The sequence below is a fragment of the Dermacentor silvarum genome, chromosome 4, assembly GCF_013339745.2.
Source record: "Dermacentor silvarum isolate Dsil-2018 chromosome 4, BIME_Dsil_1.4, whole genome shotgun sequence".
In the NCBI taxonomy this organism is placed as follows: Eukaryota; Metazoa; Arthropoda; class Arachnida; order Ixodida; family Ixodidae; genus Dermacentor; species Dermacentor silvarum.
In genome coordinates this window covers 34,729,718-34,755,478 of record NC_051157.2, presented here as the reverse complement: position 1 = coordinate 34,755,478, position 25,761 = coordinate 34,729,718, and the positions used below count along the sequence as shown (strand labels likewise).

The 25,761-nt window shown below is 44.8% G+C and overlaps 1 protein-coding gene across 3 annotated transcripts in view; it reads right to left on the bottom strand.

The window, feature by feature from the left end:
* LOC119448554 (prolyl endopeptidase-like) overlaps positions 1 to 25,761 on the bottom strand; it is a 48,680-nt gene that overhangs the window by 2,163 nt on the left and 20,756 nt on the right. Inside the window, exons 9-19 of one of the 3 annotated variants that reach the window (XM_049665432.1) lie at positions 24,967 to 24,990; positions 22,577 to 22,603; positions 20,682 to 20,786; positions 18,331 to 18,435; positions 17,872 to 17,952; positions 15,068 to 15,181; positions 11,284 to 11,426; positions 6,861 to 6,977; positions 3,759 to 3,854; positions 2,004 to 2,105; positions 845 to 1,004 (exon numbers count right to left, since the gene is read on the bottom strand). In XM_049665432.1, coding sequence (XP_049521389.1) covers positions 845 to 1,004; positions 2,004 to 2,105; positions 3,759 to 3,854; positions 6,861 to 6,977; positions 11,284 to 11,426; positions 15,068 to 15,181; positions 17,872 to 17,952; positions 18,331 to 18,435; positions 20,682 to 20,786; positions 22,577 to 22,603; positions 24,967 to 24,990 — 1,074 coding nt within the window. The remainder of the gene's footprint in view (positions 1 to 844; positions 1,005 to 2,003; positions 2,106 to 3,758; positions 3,855 to 6,860; positions 6,978 to 11,283; positions 11,427 to 15,067; positions 15,182 to 17,871; positions 17,953 to 18,330; positions 18,436 to 20,681; positions 20,787 to 22,576; positions 22,604 to 24,966; positions 24,991 to 25,761) is intronic. The other 2 variants (XM_049665431.1, XM_037711787.2) reach the window with 2 other exon arrangements.

The following is a 25,761-nucleotide window of genomic DNA, read 5'->3' as shown; positions in this document are numbered from 1 at the left end:
TTACTAACGAGGTTTGACTGTACAAACGAAAGTCAACAACAATGATTTTGAGTGGATGTGAGTATGAATGTGAGCGATTGCCGGAGAGTGGGAGTAGACATCGTGATATGGATGTGAGTGGGTGCCATTAAGTGTGAATGGGAGTTACTATGAATGCGAGTGAGTGTTGGCGAGTACGAGTGGGCATGAGTAAGAACGTGAGTGAGTGCTGAGGAGTGTAAACGCATGTGAGTGTGAGCGCACATGAGTGTGAGTGAACCGGCATTGTTCGTTGTCGTCATCCAAGGCCTTCATACCATTATCAACTGCCCAAAGTGTAATGCCCTGCACCCCACAGTACAGCAAAGCACAGCTTTCAAGCTTGGAAGGTGAGATTGAAAGAACTGACAGCTGGGTGAGTTGGTATTGATTCATGCTGTGGGTTGCATAAAAACACACGGATGAGAAGAAAGGAATGGGCGACACGAGTGCAAAAGAAATGGACGACACGAGCACTCGTGCTGTCCATTTCTTCCTTCTAGTCTGTGTGTTTCGTGCGCAACCCACAGTATGTGGGATCAGAGATTGGGGGTTAGGATTCGGTCATGCACTTATCGCAATATTGCTTTCGTACTCAATTACAACGCGCATGCCTTGCGAAGATCATGCATAATACTCAATTGCTTCTCAACAGAAAGTCCGCGAAGGTCACCAGAAGCTCAGCAGAAACACAACATAATCTCTATAATAACTTTTGTAATAAAGGACACATTTTATAGAACTCTTGTTTGGAAGAAAAATTGTGCATTAGAATCGAGTAAACACAGTAACATGTGTGGCAGCATGCGCCCCTCGATGCCGGTACCTGCTTGTTGGAGTTCCCGTGGGTGTGTTGCAGCTGAGCAATGAACTTGAGCGAATGGCATGGCACAACACGATCATCATGGTCGGCCGTCAGCAGCAGTATGCAGGGGTACTGGACGTCATCGCCCATCACGGCCGGTATGTTATGCAGAGGCGAGTACCTGACACCAGGGTAAGAAAAGTCGCAAAATGATTTCTTAGGCTCTACCACACAAAGACAAGCAGCTGAAGACAATGGCTTCAGTGCGTTTTCTCCCTCCCAAGGCATGGGGTGTAGGATGAATAAGGGACTTAATCGCATGAATAGTTCAATATGAGCAAATCATGTGAAGGCACAAAGACTTTCCAGAGAACCTAGCAAGTTCCCTTATTTTCAATTTTTTTTTGTGAAATCATGTAAAAACTACATAAAGTGAACTACACTTACAGAAACCAACGTCTATGTCTGAGCAATATGTTGTGTGCCAGATCACTCCAGTAATTTAGCAGTGCTGCAACTAATAGGTTGATGAATTACTAATCCTCGACTTCATATCACATGTAAACTGGGTAACCAGAGATTTTAAAAGCGAAGCTTTTCTTTGCAAACCTTGCAGAGTTTTCGTGACTGTGGGTGCTGAGCGCCTGTTCTCTAGCCAAATAGGCCCACCAATCACAGCGGAGGACACATGCAATATCACCGCTGCTGGGTTCCTTGCACCACCACCAAATGGCGTTCGCCTTCGCGCATCTGCAGCAGCATTGCATTAGCCTCTCTACAACGCTTGAATGAAGCCTTCCATGTCACTTTGTGCGGACATTCAATAAATACCAACTCAAGTTTCGACTCTTTATGTACTCGCTCAAAGCTTCACTGTATATAGAGTCCAACTCGTTGGATCTTCGCATTTCTTTTTGAGAATCACTCAGCAACAAATAGCACATTCACCAACGTTGTTATCATGTAAGTATTATAAAATGATACAATTTGTTCACAGCATGACACAAATGTCATGCTGCAAGCACTCTGATTACGTTCAGGCTACTTGTACCAATAAATGAACACGTAAGGAGGTTAAGTTACTTTGAGCTGATGCAGAAAGCAACATCCCAATGTGAGCATTTCAGCAGGTACTATGGGCACTTTTAGCAGACAAGTGCCGGCAGAGGATTTTACTGACCTGTACAGGTAATTGAACATTTTTTCATCATCTGAGCTTCCATAGTCTGATGTCCACGCATAACCAATGGTAAACTTGTGGAAACGTAGCATGTCCAGTACTCTGCATGAGAGAAGGACAAGAGAATAAGGTACAAACCTGAGCACCAGTTCGAGTAATAAGATGAACTTGGGTCACCTCGGGTGCGTTTCAAATCAGCAGCTCTGACTGATGTCTGAATGAAAGCACACATGTTTTGTGCTACTTGCGAGTAAGTTGAGCTTTAACCCTCTTAAAGCAGTATAAAAAGAAAATAACTCAAGCTAGGCCGGCTGATGATTACAGTTTAAAAATAGCAAACAGCTTGCATTGAACCAGAGAATGTGACAAACTTTGTTTTTGCAGCCAAAAGGCATACAGTGGGAGATCATGAGAGTATAAGTGCATATTTCTGCGCAAGATGCACAATTCCATTTTCTACAAGAAGCCCAATGCTTTCGCCCTGGTGGATACAAATGGTTTCAAAAGTAATTCTGGACATTGTCACTGCAAATACAGACATGATATGTCATTTAAAGGCCAACTGAAAATATGACTTTGGCTAAATTGGTACTACTATAGAAGCAACCCTGGCAGAGCTACAGGGCTGCTAATTGTGAAATTTTTTTATTAGCTATTTTTAAATAGCACCTTCACAGATAATACGGGCACCTGTTGGTTAAGAGATATGGCAAAAATCCCAGACCATGGCCTCTGAGATTTCAAGCGCACAGCGGGCATCGCCTTATCTAAGAGGTCATGTCCAGGCGCTGTACCAGTCCTCAATGTTCCGGGTCCTGTCGTTTTCAGCAAGCGTTAATGGCAGTGCATTTTTTTCCTTTTACAGTAAAGCTGTCTATGGCTAGGCTTTCGTGCATTTTTCGTGTGCATGTGCAAAAATGTGGGCCGATCCTGGTGATAGTGCAGAAGGGTGCAAGTGCAATGGCACATACCCCTGTGGATGCTGAGTGGTGGGCTCCGGGACCTGTAACATGCCCTTGAACTACCCTTGATACAGCTGGGACCCCAAGGGGTCCGAGGAACAAGGGTGACAACAGATACTATGATCGAACCCCAGCCCTAGAGGCCAACCCACATCGGCCATGTCTACATTCGCACCGCCCTCTCTTTGTCGGTGTTCCAACCGCTTGCCTTCCTAGTTTTCTACCGCTGTCCCGGGACGGCAGCATTGTCGCGCATGTATATAAGACAAGGTGCCGTTCTTCATTTTGAATTTCACTTCTCTCGTAATGGGGAGGCTACATGTAGTGCGCAGTCCCGCCGATGATTGCATTCTTGTCTCTGTTCCTGCCGTCACTCATCGTAGGCACGTTGCTCCTCAGGCGTCTGCACTATACGCAGCCTCCCCATTCTGTGTAACCTCTGTGTCGTGTGCTAAACAGCTTCGCTGGTCATCCACCTTTAAAGAGTGGAATGGCTCATGATTTTTGTATCGAAAACGTCCATTCTTGCAAGCTTTTCGTTATGCATCCAGTTGACTTTTAAACACAAAAAAATTAAGCTGCTCTATATCTACATTGTCAGAAATTAGGCTTTTACATAATCAAAAATTTTGTTGCAGTTGACTTCATGGGCAAAACATTTTTTTCACATACAAATTTCAATTTGTACAAAGTTAAGCTAGAAGTAAACTGCCCTACAAATTTTATCATCTAGTAGCTTGAGCATCAATATAAGATTAACTTGGCCAACTCAATACACTAAACAGACACTCACCCTACTTGGCAGATGATGCACTTGAACAGGTCTGGCCGCTGATTGGCACATGCTGCCACCACCAGACCTCCATTGGAACCACCCTGCACCACAAGCCTGTGCAGGCCACACAAAGACTGCTCAAGGCAATAATAAGCACATGCCTATGGTTGCAACACCAGCACAGAAGGTGTCTTGGCTGCGTGATCAGTAAAAGATCAAAATTCAACTAGCGACCAATCAAGTAGACTGTGTGGGGACGCTTGACTCTCACGTGGCCCCTGATAGTTTCCCCGCATAGCTCTCATGTCTCCTGTAATCCGGCTTCTCTGTGTAGCTAAGCGCCGGCAGCGGGTGATGTGGTTGCAGATTACTATGAGATGGTGCGAGTGTTGCGCTGCTAACACCACCTAACAGTGGGGTTACTCGGCATAAAGGGGAGTAGCCTGTTTCTTTTTGGCATGGGGTCCGCCAGCCGCGTGGATGTCAGCATGGCTCTCGTGTCTCCTGTAATCCGGCTTCTTCGTGAAGCTAAGCGCTGGCAGCGGGTGATATGGTTAGTATGAGATGGCGCGACTGTTGCGCTACTAATACCACCTAACAGTGGGGTTACTGGGGCGCAAAGGGAAGTAAACTGTTGCTCTTTGGCTTGGGGTTGGCCAGCTGCGTGGATGTTTCGCGTGCTCGCCGGCCATTTGCAGAACCGTCCTGCCAAAGGTTTAGGAGCAGGACGCCAGAATGCACGACCATGACCGTTCGAAGGCGCCACTGTTTGTGTTACCGTACACGCGAACGATTAGGCATTCCAGCGTGGGACCGAACATATTCGCTTAGCATCTGGTCGCGGTGAGTCAAACTACCTCGATTTGTCGCACGCCCATCGGCATGTTTTATTGGAAATCATTTGGCTGGCTAGATTGGTGTATACAAGGTGCAATAAATGCTCTTGTGATTGTCTGCTCTACCTTTGTCCCAAGAGCACGTTTGGAGACCTCACAGCTGCCAACTAATCATAAAGTGTTACAAGATTATGGACAAAATGGAGATTATGCACGATATTGATAGAATTTAAGCACATTATCAATTAAAACATTACGATATATTGACACAGATGTTTGAATAAAACTACATGAAATGAAGCCCTACTGGGGAGCAAAACTCATGTTGAAAATACCCCTTCCTTGTGGTCGTTAATGGGTATGAATAACATTACTGACATTTAAATGCATCACAGCTTTTATATACAAGAAATTTGCCATATTTTATCAGTGTATCAGCGCTTTTGAATACCCTTTTTTGTGAGAAACCATCAAGGGTCCCATGCAAGCATTTTGTGAGTGGATGTTTCATGACAAACACCTCATCTTGACTTTTACTTTGCTGTTTTTATTATCTGTATGTCAACCACACTGCAGTGGCTAGTGAATGGGCTGTGGAGTTGAGGCACTATCATCACAACTGATGTTCAAGGAACATCAGTCGCTCGAACATCAGTCATGATGCTCTTCCCTCGTTCATCGTTAGTCACCATCAAGGAGACCATTATTGCCTGTCTCGTAGGAACCGAGACTGTAAGGACGGCCTTTTCACCAGCAGTGTTGCTTAGAAAGTGTTTAGAAAGCTTAATCATGTCAGGTAACCTTAAGTTGAGGAGCTGACATGTGACAGAATGAACAGCTTATTCCCTTGATCAAGTGCATGTGTAAAAGTGCCTTTCATGCAACACTTCACAACCCCAACTTCTCAAATGAAACCTTACATTTCATAAGATGTCCTGTGTACAGCTACCTAGTGTGCACAAATTCTCATGGCAAAAGCACGGGCAGCGGCTTTTGCCAACGGTGTCCCAGACTAGGGACCTGACCATGTCTTCCCGTAACCGAAGTGTTTTTTTTTTTTTTTTCAATAAAAGCTTTTATCATCATCATCATGGCAGAGTGCAGACATTTTCCTCTAAAATTTTACAAAACGCCATCTAGGCAAGGTAATACAGTAGACTTTCGTTAATTTGACTCCAGTTAGTTTTATTTTTCGGTTAATTCGATCCTGGCCGAAGGTCCCAGCCAGCACCCATGCATTTCTACGGGCCCAAACTTTGGTTATTTCGATCCTGAAATTGTCCTTTGCTGGATAATTCGAACTTGACGAGTCAGCATGCATGTGCCTGACCCCAACAGTGAACCTCACAGTGACACCTTTAGTGGTGACGCCTGTCTCGGTGGAGTTTAGAAGACATTGAACAAGTCATCTCCCGTCGAAAATGCCAATTTTTGGCCTGCCCTAGGAAGGTTCTTAAGCAATAAGCGTAGCTCACAATGTCCAAATACCACATTTACCTGATTCTAACATGTGTCCTAGAAGATTCTTAAGCAATAACCGTAGCTCACAATGTCTGATTACCATATTTACCCGATTCTAACCTGTGCCACAATAAAAAAAATTGGGCCATAAATTGCCTGCATGTTGCAATCGGACACATAAAAAAACCACCTTCGTGGCATTCGTATGCTCTACCGTATAACAAATATGTATTGTGCCAAAGCTAACTTTTAAACCCGCGTGGCGCTGTCGATTTTAAGAAACTGGTCGCCATTGTGCAACACAAATTAGACCTTTGCCTATTTTTCTTGCTAAAAATATCGGCTGTACGTTAGATTTCTACTTTGTTTAGGAGCTTTAATGTTGTTTTTACATTAGTTGTCTACTTTGGACATATAGAAAGTGGGCGTGCGTTTGATTTGGGGGCGTTTTAGAATTGGGAAAATACTGACAAATAATTCACCTTTGTGTTTCGAAGTCTTTTTCGCATCTTGTTTAATTTGACCTGCTGGATTATTTTATCAATTTAGTCAGTCCTGTGATGGTCGAATTAACAAAAGTAGACTGTAGCAAGTATATGCAGGCTAATGCTGCCATTATGCATGCATCACGCCTATACAGTATTAAAAAAAGAAAACTTGCCTGGAATAGCACCCCTGAATATGGTCGGCACGTTTAACATACTTCCTAACACTGACTGGCTAAATGACTAAGCTCACAGCTTCAGCCTCTCTGACAGGACTTCTCATTCTGTTTGCCGTTGTTCGCAAATGCACTACACTGAGCCACTTTTCGAGTACTTACTTCTCCTTGGTGGTGTAGTTGTTCTCGACGAGGTACTCAGCAGCTGACTGAACATCATCAAACGTGTTTTGTTTATGGAAAAGGCGGCCTGCATTGTGCCATGCCTCGCCGTACTCCCTGTGTAAAAGACAAAAAGCATGTCATATTTCTGGGCTATTCAGGGCTACTTCTGAGGCATAACACTACCACAGCAAAGATTCACTTTTTCAGGCAAAAATAACTCTGCTGCAAGGTTACACATGTAAATAATGAGCAATGATTAGGGCACTAAAAGGTAGCCTGGAATGCAAACTACTGCTTATTTCTGAACACTGCTTGAGTACCAAATAGCCGTTAGCACATGAGGTACCAGATACCAAAGTTGGTGTTTGAGGTTAACACAAATTGGACCACACAAAACAAACTAGGAAGTGTTATAATGATGTATTTTCAGACATACCAGGCTGTAGTTTGGAATGACACAGCTAAACAATTTCACTGTCAAAGAAAATACCAGCGCATGTACTGTATTTTCAAATGATCTATTTTTGCACATAACCTGCAGCAACAATCAGCAGTCAACAGAAAAAAAGACAAATCTGCACATATAACCCATGTGAATAACCACATAAAATATCATTACAATCTTTATAAAGCAACTCGTATGTTTAGTTATCACAGCTCTGACTGCTCCTCTTTGGTCAACCGCGGTGAGGCTTCTTAGCACTGTGGAGTGCATAGCTGTGAAGTCACTGTGAAGACACTTGTAGGCAAAATTCTTGCATAACCACACACTCACTCTATACTTACATTTGATAAATACCTGGTGTGGGTTATACATGTGCAAATATAGTAGTATATCTAGCATCAAGCTAAATGGCAGCCAGTAAACCATCTGCAGTCATAGCACTATGTTAATAAATGATGCTGTGAGTGCTCAACAATGCTCTTAAAGAACAAAGTAAGCAGTTATCTCTCTGTCAGCCATGATGCTACAGTGCAAATAAATCGGAGATACAAGATCCTCAGTTTCACTGCACATGAACATGCATCAACAAACAAGGTGTATTACTGTGATGAAATTATTTACAAAAAACATTCTTAAAAACTAGTTTCACGATAAAGTACAGAGGGGTCACAGGCTCCCCTGTCTCCATTCTGTGTAGTAGATGAAAAATAAAAGGCTGATTGACTGACTAATTGGTTGTTTTCACGTGGCAGCTTGTTGGTACAAGAGAGAAGAATAAGGAGAACTGGGGGGGGGGGGGGGGGGAAGGGGCTATGTTTTGTCTGGCTTCATGGTCGGTTGCCTTGATGAGGTTGTAACAAAAAACAAAAGATCATGCGAGACAAGTGAGTTTTCCTCACACCTACAGCGAGTTCTAGAATAGCTTTCTTGGTCTCTTTTTGCCATTTTCATGGCGGAACTTTCACTGCGGCTACAAAGGGGCTGATGCAAAAAATGCATGCTCTCGCCCAACTGTGTTGCATAATGCGTTAGTCATTGTAGCTTCTTTAGGCACATGTGCTATAGTGCAAGAACTTTGGGGCAACTGAAGCTTTAGAGGTGGCTGTCACCTTCCTTGCCGGCGCTCGTGCCACTCGAGACAACACACATATGACGGATTCGCCTATATAAGACATCGAGCCACTTATACAACTGCTACAGATGTGTTGGCTAATGGCCTTGTTCTCTATAGAATAACGCAGTGAAACTAGAAACACTACCTAAATATCCACACTGCAACAAATATTCAGGTGCATCATTTATTTACATTGAAAATCATCAATGGCTTTATTTCTAATTTTCATTTAATAAGAAGAGCAGTTAATTTCCCCAATACAGTGTAGACTGGTAATAACGTAAGTCGTCAGAGTCGTGAATATCCGCACTATAACCTTCAAGGCCTGTACATTTGCAAAATATGTAGATCAAGCAGCCGTGTATACAGTAGAACCCCGCTGTTACGTTCCCGGGTGCTGCGTTTTCCCGGCTGTTACGTCGTTTTCGGCCGGTCCTGGCACAGCTCCCATAGAACCCAATGCATTGGTAACCCCGCTGTTACGTCGCAACTGTGGGACCATTCCCGCATCATACGTTGCGAACTGCCACACCGCGCCGGCCCGAGCGGCCATTTTGACTTTTCGTGTCGCTTGGCTTGGTTGCTTGACGATGGCATTGGCCACCCAAAGTGCTGGGGGCGACATTTATTACGTATTTTCGGTTTCCGCCAGCAAAAGTATGGCCTTTGATATCCGCTTTTGCTATCTAAAGATGATGTCCATGACACGTTGCAGCCATAAAATTGGTTTTGGCTCATAGATGTTCCGTATAAAGTCCAACGGCGATAACGCCGTCGCCGCGCGCCGTATGCTTTCTTTCGCGCGCGAGACGCAGTCGTCGGCTCCCCTCGTACGCTTTCACTCGCACACACAGCATACGGTGCACGCTTTCACTCGCACATACAGCATACGTCGCCGCGTGCGGTATGCTGTATGTGCGAGTGAAAGCGTGCGAGGGAAGCCGCGCGGCCGTATGCTGAATGTGCGAGTGAAAGCGTGCGAGGGGAGCCGACGACCGCGTCTCGCGCGCGAAAAAAAAGCAGGGAGGAAGCGCGCCTCCTTCCGTTGCGCTCGAGGCACCAGCGAGGGAGCGAGGGGGGGGGGGGGGGATAGCGGGCAGCGTTGTGCTCTGGCATCATACTGCGCGGCGGCGCGCGGTCCCGCGGGCCGCATCTTGAAAGCGATCTGCGTGGGGGCAGATTCTACGCAGTGTAGGTGCGTCGGCGGCTCGTGGCTTTGTGCATGCTGCGTGTTCTCGGCGCTCAGTTTGGGTTGAAGCGATAGACAACAGCACGAAGGTCACTTCGCTCGCTTCTGCAGCGGCGCTTAACTGCGCGTGTCCGCGCTCATCGAGGGTGATGTGTTCATGTTTGCCTGTGGGCGCTGACACCATGTTTGTTAATTAGTTAATAACCGAATGGTTACAAGTTTATACAGATGATAAAACTACTATTCTTACTTTGTATAGCTCATCGCAATCGATACTTCGGCTGTCGGGCGAAACTACTTTTTGTCGCACGTAAGAATTAAAATAATATTGTGTGCCAGTTCAACACTACTCCCATTTCTCAATTTTTCCTGTTTCCTGGCTCTTGCGTTTCCCGGCTCTTACGCTTTTTTTTTACGGTCCCGTGAAAAACGTAACAGCGGGGTTCTACTGTATATGAAAATCGAAACATGCGACCGGGAGTGTTGCATCCGTTTAGATTTACGAACGTTGAAAGGTTAATGTCCAAGTACTCACGGTATTCGCATGAAGCAGGCAAAGTAATAATAATAATAATTTTTGAAAAATGGAAATTTCGGGTGCAGTACAGTGTCTCATCCAATTTCTCGGACTGATCGGCGTATGCACGGTGTCAAAAACATGGCGACCGCGGACTAAGTTGCCGCCATTTGAGCGTTGCCCATGCCCTCACTTTCAGTATCAAGGCGGTTTCTCCACTTTACAGGTGCCGTACAGCCATTGCAACTTATTTGTTGACTTGGCACCGAACCACAACTTTGGTTGCTGACAAGGCGCACTGGTTAGGCCTAGCCAGCGTTGGGCAGCATGCCGCCGTGGGGAACTTGCCCTTGATATGTTCATACCCATGAAGGTTACATAGAGACTACGCCTGCAATCACGCGCACAGGCTGAACTGACAGTGGCGCATATGAAGCGGAGTTTGGTTACTCGGGCGATCAACCGCGGCAACTACTACGAATGTTTACAAAGTTTGTATGTGTGCACACTGGTACGAACGGCGGAATCTCACAAGTGCACGTACTGAATAGCTCCAAACTAAATTACGGAACACTGCTTAAACTGACAGCGTCGCACGCGCGATATCTGCCATTCATGACGCGCATCGCGACGAGTGCACAGAAACTGAAGCCGCATTGAGTGCAAAGTGCACCGCTGATAAGCAGCCTAGCAAAAGGCTTCTCCGTCGCCTAGGCAACTACCGCACACCTGCATCGCGCTGCTGCCACTTTTCTTTCTTCTTTTTTTGTTCGTTCATTCACTCCGCGTCTCATGCTCCTCCTCCGCCCATTGCCCTTGTTGCTCTCCTTCCCCACCGGCGGGCGCACCTAGTTGAGTAGCGTGCTCGCTACTGCGCTTGTCGGCAACATTATCCCGAAGAAGCCACATTAGGTACAACCGGTAGTTTGTTTCGTGCAGCTGCACTGTAAGCGCTATGCGGATACATGGAGTTCCATGGGAGGCTAATTCGGAGTCACAAAAAGGCCGCATTGTAGCCAGTTCTGCACTATAAACGGTTACGTTTTAAGTGGTCCAAGCTGTACTTTCTCAGACTTCGTTGCCTGCATGTGGTTGCAATAAAGCTTGCTGGTACGACAAACGCACAAAGGGAGCACGAAATAGAAGACAACGCACCCTCCTCCACGCACGTTGGCAATGGCATACACAAAGCCCAAATGCTGCATGAGCAGCAGGCATGACACGCTGAAGTAAGGCTGCAGGCTCCGGTTGAAGCCTCCATAGGCATACAGCAGGCACGGCGATTTGATGGGCAGCCCCTGAATGAAGAGCAACAACTCACTCTTGCAATTCAGAGAAAAGCACACTTCCCTCCACCCTCCTTGATTCAAACACATGTCCTACATTTTACCATGTTGCTGATGTTTTGCATTTGTTGCTTTGGCCAGAGAAACAAAGACCCCTTTTGCACGGCGCAGAAAAAATGCAAGTTGCGCAAGTGGGTTTATCATCCAGAGAGCAGACACAGCACAACCAAGGATGAGCACTGAAAGAATGTGACTGAAGAATGCCTCCTTGGAGAAATGCCTTTAGACCCGCTTCTTATGAGATGCCACTTGGAGCTATGTGAGATATGTCACATACAGTCGAATCTCGTTAATTCGAACACGCTTAATTCGAACTGCCGGTTTATTTGAACTGACGCTGTGGTCCCGTCAAAGTTATGTGTATTTGAATGGGCGAAAACGCTCGGTAATTCAAACGCAAAAGCATTTGTGACGGTTAATTCGAACATACCGAGGACTGGCAATACTCTCAGCAGCGCGCCAAATAACGTGGCGGCGCCTCCGACCGGCATTGCTCCGACACTGCCCTAGAGCAAAAGCTTAGGAGAGACCCTTTAATGCAGTGGCAGAGGCCCAGCCCGGCCAACGAAACTGCCCCACGCCGGCAAACGCTCCTTTCCCGATAACGACAGAAAACGAAACTTCAGGGGGCGGGCTAATCTGCGCCGGGCCAGCTGTACCGGCGGCGGGCGTGCACTGAGACAGTCAAAGGTTAGGGAGCTGCGAGGGAGTTGAGAGAAAAGGCGAGGGGAGCCACCGAAGCGGCGGAGTTGCCAAGGTGAAATCCGCTTCCCTGCCGCCCTCCTCCCTCACCTTCGACTGTCGTTGCACGCGCCCGCCCGTCGCCATGGCGGTGCCGTCCGCTCCCTGAAGTTTCGTTTTCTGCCACTATCGGGAACCGAGCGTTGGCCGGCGTGGGCTGTTGCGCTCGCTATGCGCTTGCGCGCTGCAATATTTCACGACTCGCACCGTTCGTGCATCGTGCTATGGTGCTCGAATACTTAAAAAATACGTCCTTCCTTTAATTAGAACTTCTTTTAATTCGAACAAATTTTACGGCCCCTTGGAGTTCGAATTATAGAGATTCGACTGTATATTGAAAGCATGAGATTATGAAGACCAATGACAAAACGCAACAGCAACCAATTTGTGTTAGAGGGCACAGAGGCATTCAAGGACAACATGTGCATGCAAACGAGTACCGTATTTACACGATTGTAGGTCGACCCATTTCTTCAAATTTGACAATCCAATGTTGGGGGGTCGACTTAGAATCGAATACGAACCGTGTACCGCTAGCAGCGGCAAGAGAAACGAGAAATCAGGGGCGCTACGGCATGGTTACAACTTTGCACCTACGTTTCCATGGTTACGGTAGAAGCGTAGCGTATTAATTTACAGTATTGCATACATTTTGATTGCGCGCACCATGAGCGCACGGCTCTTGTGGGAGCATCCATCATGGAAGAGCCGCCGTTTGGGGGGTATTGGTAGTTGGCGGAAGAGCCGCCGTTTGGGGGGTATTGGTAGTTGGCAGAAGAGCCGCCGTTAGGGGGGTATGGTAGTTGGCGGACGAGCCGTCGTTTGGGGGGGTATTAGTAGTTGGCGGAAGAGCTTTTCTTTCAGATACGATTGTTTTCGACGGCCGCACGCATCTGTCACTTCTGCTGTTGTGCTGAATCGTTGCGCCTGTCATGAGTGCCAAGAACTTTCGGCGCTCGTTCACAGCAGCGTTAAAACGGGCTGCTATCCTCCATGCCGAGGAAACTAATAACTGTGCAGCGGGACGCAAGTTTGGAGTCAGTGAAGGTGTGGTGCGGCAGTGGCGGCTTCAGCGCGAGGAAATTTGGCCTCCCTGGCTACTGTGTGCGGGTGGGTCCTCTCTGCGTGGGCGGCTGTACCGCGCGATGTCGTGGTGCGGTCGATCGCGAAGTGTGGACTCGCACTCGATGACGACGTGCTGTGGGACCGCAGCAGCTATGACGGCAGCAGTGCCAGTGAGGTCGACTCGACTGACGATGAGTAGTCTTAGCAACCCCATCAATAAATTTCCCGTGTGTGAATGCACTCGCTTGGTTTTTCTCCCCCCCCCCCCTTTTTTTGAGACATGCAACTTTGGGGGGGGGGGGGGGGGGGTCGACCTACATTCGAGTCGACTTACAATCGTGTAAATACGGTACCCTTAGAAATCCACGCAGGGTGCCCCAGTTAACATGAAATAAGATCGACTAATTAAGAACATTTCCCTAATTATGTCTATACCTAATTACTTTATGGAACACATCGCAATTTACAAATTGTAGCTGGTGATTTCGCAAGGCGTATCAGATGACACCAGTTTCGAGATCTTCCTTCCCAAAATGTGCGATGAAATACACTGGCATTGCAGTTCTGCACTTCGTTGCATAAAACGACCTTCTGTTAAAGTGAAACACCAGTGCATTTTTATTGCAAGTTTGATGGTGCGTACAGTCAAACCCACTTATGAAGATCCCAGATATAACAATCTATCCGTTATAACGACCACATTTCACGGCTTTTATGATTTTCTGACCCTGCCTATTAAGGTCGCCTCCGATATAACTAACATTTTCAAACGTGCTGTACTGTTACAACCAACACTTCAAACCCGGTCACAGTTATAAAGGAAGGCACAGGCGAACTTCCAAAGCATGAAAAAACTGGGCGCATGGCAGCGCGCCCCCTCCACCCACTCCAGTCCAACAGTGATGAAGCTGCAACCACTGAGATGAGCGAGCGCCGCGCACAGAATTCAGAAGCTGCAAGGAAAGTTGCTCGCTTTCAACCATGCTAGGGTAACCGTGCTTTCAAGGCATGTCTCCAGTGTGCTTCAGGGTTAAGCAGCACAGCCTACGGCAGCTGTGGCATCCGATCTCGGAGGCCACGACGGCGGCACATTAATGCGGAGTTCTTCGTGAGGCACCGCACCTTATCATTTAGACCATTATGCATTTTGATTTATTGTGCAAGTAATGTGCGCCCCTCCGAGCAATCCAGTTTAAGGATTAGAATTGTGCCGTCACCCAAAGGTAATTAAAAAATTCTGTACAGTCTAAAAACACCTCATACACTGGAGGCTTCTTCAAGAAGCATGGCTAATTTGGAGTGCTAACTACTGGGACACAAGCTAAGGCACGAGAAAAAGACAGGACACAGCGTTCCCAGTAGTTTGCACTTTGAATTAGCCATGCTTCCATACCAACTCACTTATTTTTCACTCTTGATCTTCTTTGAAGAAGTTGCTGATTACATAAAGCGGGTTTAGTTTGCACAGAAGGCTTTGTTTTCACTTCCTTCACATTAGCAGGGATGCCCTGTATTTTGCAACTAAGGATAACAACAGAAGAAAAGCTTAAACAAAGCACTTTTTTTTTTTTAGAGGGGGGGGGGGGGGGGAAGAGGGGGAGCGGAGATGGTGAGCAATTTCTTTGAATGACAGGACGATCCTTTCGTGCTGAGAAGTTCTGCACTCTTTACCTGTCACTGATTCTAGTGCAAGAATCTCAACATGAAGCATGAATCAGCATGAAGTTCAACAGCTGCATGAAACACCAATACGAGGCGAGACACAGAATTTAAGAATACTAAACCACCTTTTGCTGAACAATGAACATGGGGACCTTGGTTCCATCCTTGCTTGTGTAAAACACCTGCTTGGTCTCAAACTTGCTGGCATCAAATCCAGGCGGACTGATTTTCTTGTAAACCTGCAAGAAAAAAACAAAAAAAAATTCTGGCACTGACACATCAAACTAGGCAGGTATGTGCCAAAGGACAATTCAATTATTTTAACAATGCTGAAGCTGGAATTCAAGGAAGGCAAATTTAGGCTTTATTTACACCCTCGGACTCGGGGAATGTTTTTTAAGCTGCCCTTCTTTTGACACACTATGACTACCCATGCCTATATTTTATTTCCTACTCATCAAAAGCTATTTGCTTTGCTAGCTTCAGCGTCAGTATAAAAGCTGGTTGTATATTCCACGGTGCCTGCGGTGAAGGAAAAGGTGCCTTTACCACAGGCACCTTTTGAAGAGGAGATAAACGGCCGATTCATTTTTATTGAATTCACAATTTGTCATTCAGAAGGAGCACAGGACTATGAGAGATGCAGTGGAGGGCTCTGAATTAATTTTTTGGGTAGTATATTTAAATGAGCACCCAAAGATCAATACACAAGTGCTTTTGCATTTCGCTCTCACTGAAATGCGACCATGCAGTCAGAATCGAACCTGTGAGCTTGTATTCAGCAGTAAAACACCAGAGCCACTGAACTACTGCAGGAGACGTTCTTACAAAATTAAAAAAAAAAAGCAGATGGCTCATAATTCTCTCTCAGCTATTTCTCGCAAGCTGCAATGAGTAGGTATCCTAATGCCAAATTATTGTTCAACAGATGAGTCAACCAATGAATGAAGAGGAATCTAATTTGTGAATGTTTCTTCTCTTTTTTTATTAGTATTATTTTACAACAGCTTGTTCCTGTACTTGCACAATAAGTAAATGCTATTTATAGACCATTTTCTCATGGGTGCCGCCATTGAGTAGGCAGTGGCGCCATCTTATGGGCAGTTGGCATGCTGGCTTGGGCGAACGCTCGTGTTGTATGCTGTGGTATACGCTCGGCGGCAGTTTCTGGTGGATTTATTCACTCTCCCGCGGTCTATTTAGCATGCAATGGCGTCTTCTATGTGGGGAATGGTCCTGTGCGGCGTAGTGGAGGAATTAAGTCTAAAGTAATTAAGCGGCTGGAGTTTCTGCTTGCGTTAGAGCGGACGGAGACACCCAGCACGAGGTGTGCACGTTTGTTTGAGCTTATAATCAGCCTCGAATATCAGTTAGGTATTTCTGAAAATTAGTTTTACAAATGTTACCTTACTGCAGCATTCTCAGCACTGTAATTCTAAGCTCTGGTTTAGCTGGAACGAGTAGTTATGAAACATTTGACGATCCTAACAACGTGGGTACCGTTCTGCTGGCGAATAAGTTGTGCTAAACTGTTTACTTTGACAAGCGTTCAAGTTGTTATCTGTAGATACATTGGGCGACTGCCTCGTTTGTTGGGCAAGGTTTCCACCCACAAATAAAATAGTTTGGTTAATAATAACCGCTTACCGTACAGTGTGAATCACACTTTTCGAGTGGTCGAACGACCAGCTGCATACTGCGAGAGCGTCCGAGGCAGTACTAAATGCTGTGTTATAGATCTGTTTGTTCTATATAGCGCATTGTCCAAGTGGTCCAAGCATGCGGCACGACCATGCGAAGTCTTATTGCGTCGTTATACCGTGCTCTGTTTTATTTTGCCGCAAAAGAAGAAGTATGAACTCTTTTTTTTTTTCAGTCTCGTAAGTTCAGTCATCTACGACGCATTCACCCATCTTATGGAAATTGTGTCCTTACAAATAGCTGTTGGATTATCTTTATGCGATCCCCTTTGTATATTGTGCCTTATAGGGCAAAAAGGCACAGCCGATCAAAGCACAAAGCTTGTGTGTATCATGTTCGTTTGCCAACTGCAGTGCTCGCTGTGTTAAGCAAAGCCTTCGGCCTCTTGCAGGAGGCTAACGTAGACAAAGTGATTTGAAGTCTACTAGACTTAAAATGCGTGAGAACGTTGCCGGTGGCTGATGCAAATGTTTTACAACAAGTCTTCGTCGAGTGAAAACCGATACATCCAACATAGCTCACAATACATACACACACCGCATCTGATGATGCGCGTCGCATTTTTGCACATCCAAGATAAATTTTCAGATTCTTTAGCTACTGCTGCATCTAAAGGCTACACAATGGTTGTTCGACGACCTTGTAAGAACTGACATCCCGTAAATTGCACTCAGAACTAGCTAAAACACCTCCAAATCGTTCCGCAGCGAGCGACCGGCAACACGTGTATTCAAGCCGCGTCGCGCCGGCTCGCACAAGTCAGAGAGGAGGAAAGGCTCGTCGCGAGCCCTTTCCTCCTCGCCCGATGAAAAGGTCTATACATATCTAACGTATTTCTATTGCGCCACTATCGTTTCCTTTGCTATGTGTCTTAGGGGTCTTTAAAGCTACAATAAATGAAATTAAATGTTAAACCACACTAGATTCATGAATATTGGCTCTGTTCTCGCCGCTCCCCTGTTTACTCACACTGTGATGGAATACTCGATTAAGCGACTCTACACAGCACTAAAAAAAAAAAAACACATAGGACAGACCTTGCCCCCGGGCTACAAAAGCCAACAGACAGATTACAAGGGCGAAAAGCTAAGGCACAAAATTTCTCAAGAACACAATGCAGGAGATGCTGAGAGGCCAGAAAGAAGTTCAGTATGCCATGCAAGACAAAGAAAATAAAAGATTTTTAAAGGTTTCCATGGGTGAAAGATTAGATGCCCTTAACACTGACCTTGGGACTGATGGGCTCTTTGCTGAGATCGCAGTAGTAGATGGTGCCAGGTGTCAGGAAGGATGTGAAAAAGTAAAAAATCTGCACAAAAAAGATAGCAAGACAGTTTACAACAGTGCAAGTCTCAGCACAAGCACAAGTGTTGACCAGGAAAATAAAGCATACCAGTTTTTCAGCACGTTAAGTCGTTCAGTTTCTGCAATGTGCCCCTTTTGTTTGCTTGTTTACCCACACAGACATGCTTCTGTCCAAGAGTTTCTCCTCTGTAACACTTCAACATTTAACGTTTAACACAATTGAAATTGCTACCTTCTGATGGTAATGCATCAGGCGAACATTACATTTAACAAGAAACAATCACAGAAAACCATCAGAGGAAACATTGCCACTCTCTTGGTGAAGCATTTTGTACTACTCTTGCCTTGCACTTAAAATCCAGAAAAGCATAGAGATGATTACCTCATGGTCTTTCTTTTCACCAGCGAAACCAGTGATAGTGCCAACTTCTAAGGGGAAGTCCATGATTTTTTCTCCAGTTTGGAGAGCATGTAATTGAAGCACATTCTACAATTGAAGAAAAAGGAAAACTTTGGTCAGCATTTCAGAATTGAATTGTCATCTTATAGCTGATGCAAAGATATAAATAATAGATGTTTGTCTCGCACATCATGAATCTGCCCCATTACCTTATCATATGCAGACATCAATGCAACAAATATTTTGCCTTTGCCATTAGTTTTTCTGTTGCCATTTTCTCTTGCAAAGACTTTGCAAAACCAAGCCTTAAAAGGCTGGATCCCGATATGCAATTTCCTGTTCTGCGTGGAATTCCACGCCCTCATACATGCCTGATACACAGACTGCGATTAGGCGTCGCTTTCACACGCAAATACTTGCACATCATTGGACGGACATGCCCGGACTGTTCAGTGTGTGGTGTTATAGAGACTATAGACCATGTGCTCGTGGTGTGCCCTGAGTATGCACGCGAAAGACTGACACTGGCAGCTACCTTGAGGCATTTATACAATAGACCACTGTCGGAGGACCTCTTACTAGGCGCATGGCCACAGAGTTGGCAGACGATAGAGGCAATGCGTGCTCTTTCACGTTTTTTAGGCGACACGGGCCTGGACTCACGCTTGTGATAACATTTATGCAATGTGTCCTTTCACCTCGTTCCTCCCATTATCATCCCCTATTGTGACCCTCTTTCTTCCCCTCTTCCCTTCCCTTACGTAGAGTAGCAGGCCAGATGCTCCATTTTCCGGCCGACCTCTCTACATTTTCAAATCATTAAACTACTTCTTCTTTTGCAAAACCAAATTCAGATTGCTCATGAATCTGTTGAATACCTTTCAGAATGTGCTAAAACACACTGAAAAAAATTTTATACCAAATCAGCTTAAAATACACTAAACCAAATTTTTATTTACTTATTAATTCACTTATTATATACACGATAACTACATGGTCTCAAAGCCATTAGACAAGAGGAACAAGTGCAGTAAACAGAACTTCTTGTCCATAGAGAAGTTACAAAAAGGTAATTTCTTTATTAGGGCTAGAATTTCGTTATATTTAGGTTTAACTGTATAATGAAATTCTGTATATAATGAAGTATTTAACTTTTAATAACTTCCAATAACCATGAAATACAATGTATTTTAAACCTCAATAAACATAAATTTCACTGCCGCTGCGATTGGGGGGGAGCAGAGGCTGGCACGCGTCACCTTTTCTAGTGCGGCCATGGCTGCGTATGACTGTAATCATGGTGGAGCACATATGCAGCCTGCGCACCCTGTTTTAGAGGTAATCTGCTGCATGTGCAAATCCTGGGTGAGCTGAAATGGTGTGGCACCGTGTGCATTCCTGCGCATTTAGTGCTGGAGGTTGTCTCATTTTGACTTTCGGAGATGCGTTAGAATGACAGGCAGATGAAGCATTCGCTGTCCACTGCTGGCGCTTTTCATGATAGTGTCAACCCACTGCAGACGACACTATCAACCATGGGGGAGGAGTGGACGTGAAAGCGTGGCTGGCTTCGCTTCGTATTGCCAATCTGAAGATATTGCCAACACGGCATAAAACTGTATCTTTTGTCGCAGACTTTCAAATTCAAGAAAAAAATTTTTTTTCATTCAAAATGTTCTTTTTCTAATTGCCCAATAATTCTGAAAATTTTATGGCTCCTTCCATGCAAGAAAAATCCATCGGCGACTACTCTTGTATATAAAAGATCGAATTTCAATATAACGAAGCAAAGCGATTACTTAAACTTCGTTAAACCGAGGTTTAACTGTGCCATATTTTAGCTGCCAGCACAGTAAGGGCTCAGAGTTTACAACGTCTAGCGGCACAATTTCTAGAACGCTTACAAAATGTGACATGTCAAACTGCCGCCATATTATTTTTAAATTATTACAGAAATAAATGCTGAATTATAGGCAAAAATAGGAGCATTCATTCAACATTCACTACTATGCAAAATGTGCATTAGAAATAGAAGGAAGTGGCAAGAGAAAGAGAAGACGGGGGGGTTACAAGGTGAGTAACTGCACCGGCCACAGGGAAGCAGAGTGGTGTTAGAAGCACATTTTGATAAAATACAAATGCTGCAAGGGTTGCAATATTACCTAACCACTTACCACTACACACGACTGGTCTAAACCACACTATCATAGCAAGTAGAAATATTCAAAACTGACCTAGTTTCTATCACACTCTTGGCACATTGTTTTGGTACAATAATCACATCGTTTGGCCCCTCATTTACTTATTTGTTTGCAATAAGCAGCAATCTTCACCTTAACATCACGCAAGTAGCAGACCACTAGCTTGTTCTTGTGAACACAAGCTGCCCAGTCCAGGACATCCTTTTCATCCTGGAGTATTAGGTCCTTCCAGGATTCCTGCAGTAAAGAAACAATTCAGGTTATTATTATTTTGCTACGTGTAGAACCAGAAGGGCACCCGTGTAGAGACAGCATTTTGTTAATTGTATCCCCATGTGGTACAATGAAGAGGCCAAGCTAGATGCCACCAGGTAAAAGTTTAAAATTAAGCGTATTCCATGCCCTGTGGGGGTCAGATTAGAGCACTGCACAGGCCGATTTTTTCAGCCCGGGCCCGGCCCGGGCCCGTTTTTACGTTGGGCGGCCCGCCCGAGCCCAATCAAAACTTTTATGGCGAGACCCAGGCCCGGCCCGGGCCCGGAAATAATCTACTTTACCCGCCCAGCCCGGCCCGCCACCCCTTTACCTTAGGCCCGAGCCCGGCCCGAGCCCGACTTGAAACCGGCCCGAACCCGGCCCGAGACTGAAAAATAATGTTTTTCACAGTTGAGACGCCCGAGAATAACTCGCTGCACGTTACATGCACACCACCAGAAAGCCCTGAGCCCGGCCCGGGCCCTGGGTCAAAAAGCACACGCCGTGCCCGAGCCCGGCCCGAGCCCGTGAAAAAACTGTTCTACCCGGCCCGGCCCCGGGTAGAACAGTTTTGTTTTGGTCACTAAACAAAGTTTTTGTTTAGTGACCATATACAAGTATATAGAGTATGTAACCAAGATGGATACATTTTCAACAGGAAAAGCCTCTTTCAACATAAACTTGGTGTGCTCCAACAGCGCAGACATGTCTTGCCAGAACCAGAGTCAATCACTCAAACTACACACCAAACCAAATTAATCCTGCACAAATTCACATATACACGGCCTGGGGGTATTCTGTAAATGCCCACCTAGTGAACATGTCCCTTTTGTCTGCTGCTGCAGTTCTGATTGGCTGGGTGGGGTATGTGTCAGAAGGAGAAAGGCAGACCCAGCCAATCAGCACTTCACCAGCAGACAAAATGGACTTAAAGAATGCCCCCACCCTGGTCTCACTGCGGTCTTGTCCCTGCATATCGATGCCACCAGGCTTCGCATTTACGAGCAAAGCGTGTACTCTCGTTCCAAGCTACTCCTCACTACGTATCGATGCCGCTTCGTTACACTTTTCTGGTAAAAGTGTTCACTGCACTCCTTGACGATTATCACCACCACTCGAAGATGCTCCACCTAGCCTTTACGAGCGAGCATGCACTCGCATTCTAAACCACTTTGCTGCTTATCAAAGACGTTACCACTCCACTTGAAGCTTCTTCCAAGCCCATCTCCTCTGTACTCAGTACACGCTTCAGTCCCATTTTGTTTGTGTTGGCACTCATGTCAGCGCGCTCAGTGCATAACGCCACTGGTTGCTACGTGACATGACATCTTTTGAACATGTGCAGTTGAATTTTTTCCATGCACCCCACGCAGCACACGTCCTCATATGCTCGGCACTTTGACAGTGCTTTTCCTCTTCCACGCTCTATTCAAGCACATGTTGCTCTAACCTCAAATAGAGAAAGCTTGAAACATGGGTGCCATTTCACAGAAGATTGCAGTCACCAAAGCATATTTTAAAAGACACTTTAAAAGAAATTAATTTAATCAAACACACTAAACTAAATCTACACGGTAATGAGGATAATATATACTTTAGCACTCAAAACTTGTATTAGTACAGGGTATTTCATGTGCCATTACTGATACCGCCTGCAGTCTCCAATAAAAAGCCGCTGAATTCTTTGCCAAACTTTTCATTTATGCATTAATTTTTTTTTTTTTAATGCATGCAGTTGTCTCATATTTTGTAGTGCTAGGGTTAATACTCACATGTACAGCTCTTCGAGGAGAAAATATCTATGTTCAACAAAAAAAACAACAGCTTGAGTTATGACTAGTTTTTCTGTCACAATTTACCCTTTACGAAGAAGTGTTACAATATACAAAGCACACTTGGAAAAGGTGCCTATTTTCAGCAGCCATAATATCTTTCCTGCATTTCAGAATTTGATGAACATCCATTCATCCATTCAAGACGAGACAAATAAATATTCCCAAAAAATGTTTATTTTCTATCTAACGTATGCCAAACACATGAGAATAAGTATAATCAACGAAAAGAAAAAAATTATTTGTGGGAACTTTTTCAGCAATAGGGCAGAAAACTGCAACAGCGCTTCACCACAACCCACCTATGACTTCGTTTGGAATTTCTACAGACAGCTCTCATTATATGTGACCCATAGATGTACATTTCATTTGCTTTACATCAGGTGTGATACCACTGCAGGCGGAGATCTCGCATCAATCTGTCTTCTCTGACCGTGCTTTGATAAGTAAGTCACGAGACAAATTTTTTCTTCTTCGTTCTGTGTTCCTGTTCTAAATATGCAATTGACGCTTACTGCCCTGTCATTTTCAGTGTTGACCGAAGACATTTAGCAAGAAGCTTCATACTCAATACCAAAACTCACAAAGAAAATTTCTTTTTCTGGTATGTTGCCTGCTAGGCAACACTAGTCCATAAAGGGTTTATTAAGGAGACACTAAAAGCAAATATTAAGTCATGCTAAAATGACAGATTAATGCTCGAGAATGTCTAAGGGATGAATATTGTCGCAAACAAAATTTTAGTAATTGAGAAATGGAGGTAAAAGCAGGACACAATTTGTGAATTGCCTGGGCATTCAAGTAAGTACTAGCCTGATGACGAAGGCACTCCTCGTTTTAATTCTGCCACTAGTACTCAATCTTTCGTAATAAAAAGATAACTGCATTGCATTATAAGACGGAAGAAAATGCTACTTGTCCAGTTCTATTCGACCTTTAGAAAAATGAACTCATTGAGTTAACACTTGACAATGATGCGGGCAGTAAAAAGGTTTCGTTCTTGCTTGCCTCTGTGCCGCCCGCACTTTCGCGTTTTGCTGGCAGTCGAAACTCATACAAACTGATATTAAGAGAGTATGCCACGTCCATGTGATGTTGCAGGATGCTCGAACGGTCCACGCCACTTTCTCAAGAGCAGCTGCAGCGATGAATCCAATGTTTTGTCTTGGCTCGGTTCCTTCACGGTCACGCGTTCGCATTTTGAGCAAGAAGCCGTAGCACTGTTTGTTGGCCGCTGTTTTACTCACCGACAGCAGTAAAGGGCGGTGATGACGTATGCAACGTCACCACTCCCCCAGTTGGGGGCAGGTGATTTAGACTGTGCTAAAGGTATGCGGACCCTTCAGACGCACTTTTCTCGTAAACTAAGTCTTTTCTTGGCCCGAAACAAGCGCTGCTACATTTCTGGAATGGTATTTTAACAGTCCACGTTGACTTAATATTTGCCTATAGTGTCCCTTTATGTTACTCACTGCTGCTGAGCATGAGGCCACAACTTTTGTTCTTGACCACAGCAGTTGTATTGTGACAAGTGCAGAGTGCAAGCACAACTAGTATATACTTAGATGTAGGTAAACATTAAAGAAACTCAGGTGGTCAAAATTAATGCAGAACTACACCACAGTAATGTGCACCTAATTTATTAAGGGCATGAGCATTTCTGCCTACTGTCATTGCTGAAAATCTAGCCATGGTGGCCTTGTGGTCAAACTTGGTATCATCAGTAGAATGCATTCCAAAGGTGCTGAGCACAACTTTGTGTATAAAATTCAAGGGGCACTTAGTTATCCATACGTGGATGAATGCGACAGCATTGCGACCACCAAAGGTCGAGGGTTCGAGTGCGTTAATTACCACCAAAGGTCATGGGTCTCCCACCAAGGGTCGTTGGTTTGGGTGCCATAATGAACTCTATCTTAATTAAACCTGCCATAATTAAATTTGCCTTATTTGACATCATCAACTGCCTCGATTGGCTCACTTGGGCTTACTTGCACTCTTTGGACCATCATGGTCACCCCAACGCCGAATTTTCCATCTCATGAGCCATATAATGCTTTCCCATTAATAATGTTAGCTAAAGATTAATAATGCAGTGGTAGTCAAGGTTGAAATAATTGCAATACTATGGGGCTATACATTTAAAAACCAGCACCTTAGCTTAGAAGAATGTCCCCAAAGCCGCATATTCTGGATTAATTCCGACTCACTGGGCATAATGCACCACCAACGTCTCGGCACACTAATTTTTATTCTGAAATTCAAGTTTGTCGTGCCGTTGTTTAAAAGCTATGTTGCATTACATAAAGCAACTACAGATGCAGACGTACATAAGAAGGAGACAGCTGTGTAGGCTGTGAAAAAGAAAAACATGGTATTAAGTACGTTTCTGACAGTAATGAAATGATGATGAATCCTAAATAAATAAAGCAACAGTTACCCTTGTGTGGACACGAAGTTCACAAATGTGAAAAGAGTCATCAATAACTGTGGCAGGAATTCAGAAAATTATACATATTCATAAAATGTACACAATTTTACAAAATTCATAATATACACAATCATGATGAGGTACGGCCTTAACACTGGGGCAGGCAATTTTGGTCCAATTTCTGTGTGTGTAATCCCCGTGATCCATTTGTACCAAAAGAACATACAGCATTGTTTTCATATTGCATTTATTTGTTCATACATGCAAGCCATGCACCTGATGCCCATTCTTAACACTGTCGCTGCTGCTCAGGCTTGGTTTGGCAGCACACTCACGGATACAGATGTCCTTAGTGCCATTCAAGGCGTTAGATATGCCTCTGACTTTGTCCCTTTTCACAATAATGCCCAAAGACACAGCATGCCATATGCTCACAATTCCTGCGAACTTCAGTCTGACAATTTGGAGATGTGGCTCTTACACGAGTGCGACCCTTGCTTGAGTGTATAAGGTACTCCTAGTGGAGTATTGGTACAGTTACACAGGATTCTTCCATCTTTTGCTGGTGATCACTTCCATAGTTATTACTGTCATCGCATTATTGCTCTCGTGCAAGTCATGCCTGCTGTATTGGAAAGCTCATGAAGGCTGCCACTACTTAAACGGCAAGGTTCATCTAATCAGATTGCACAAG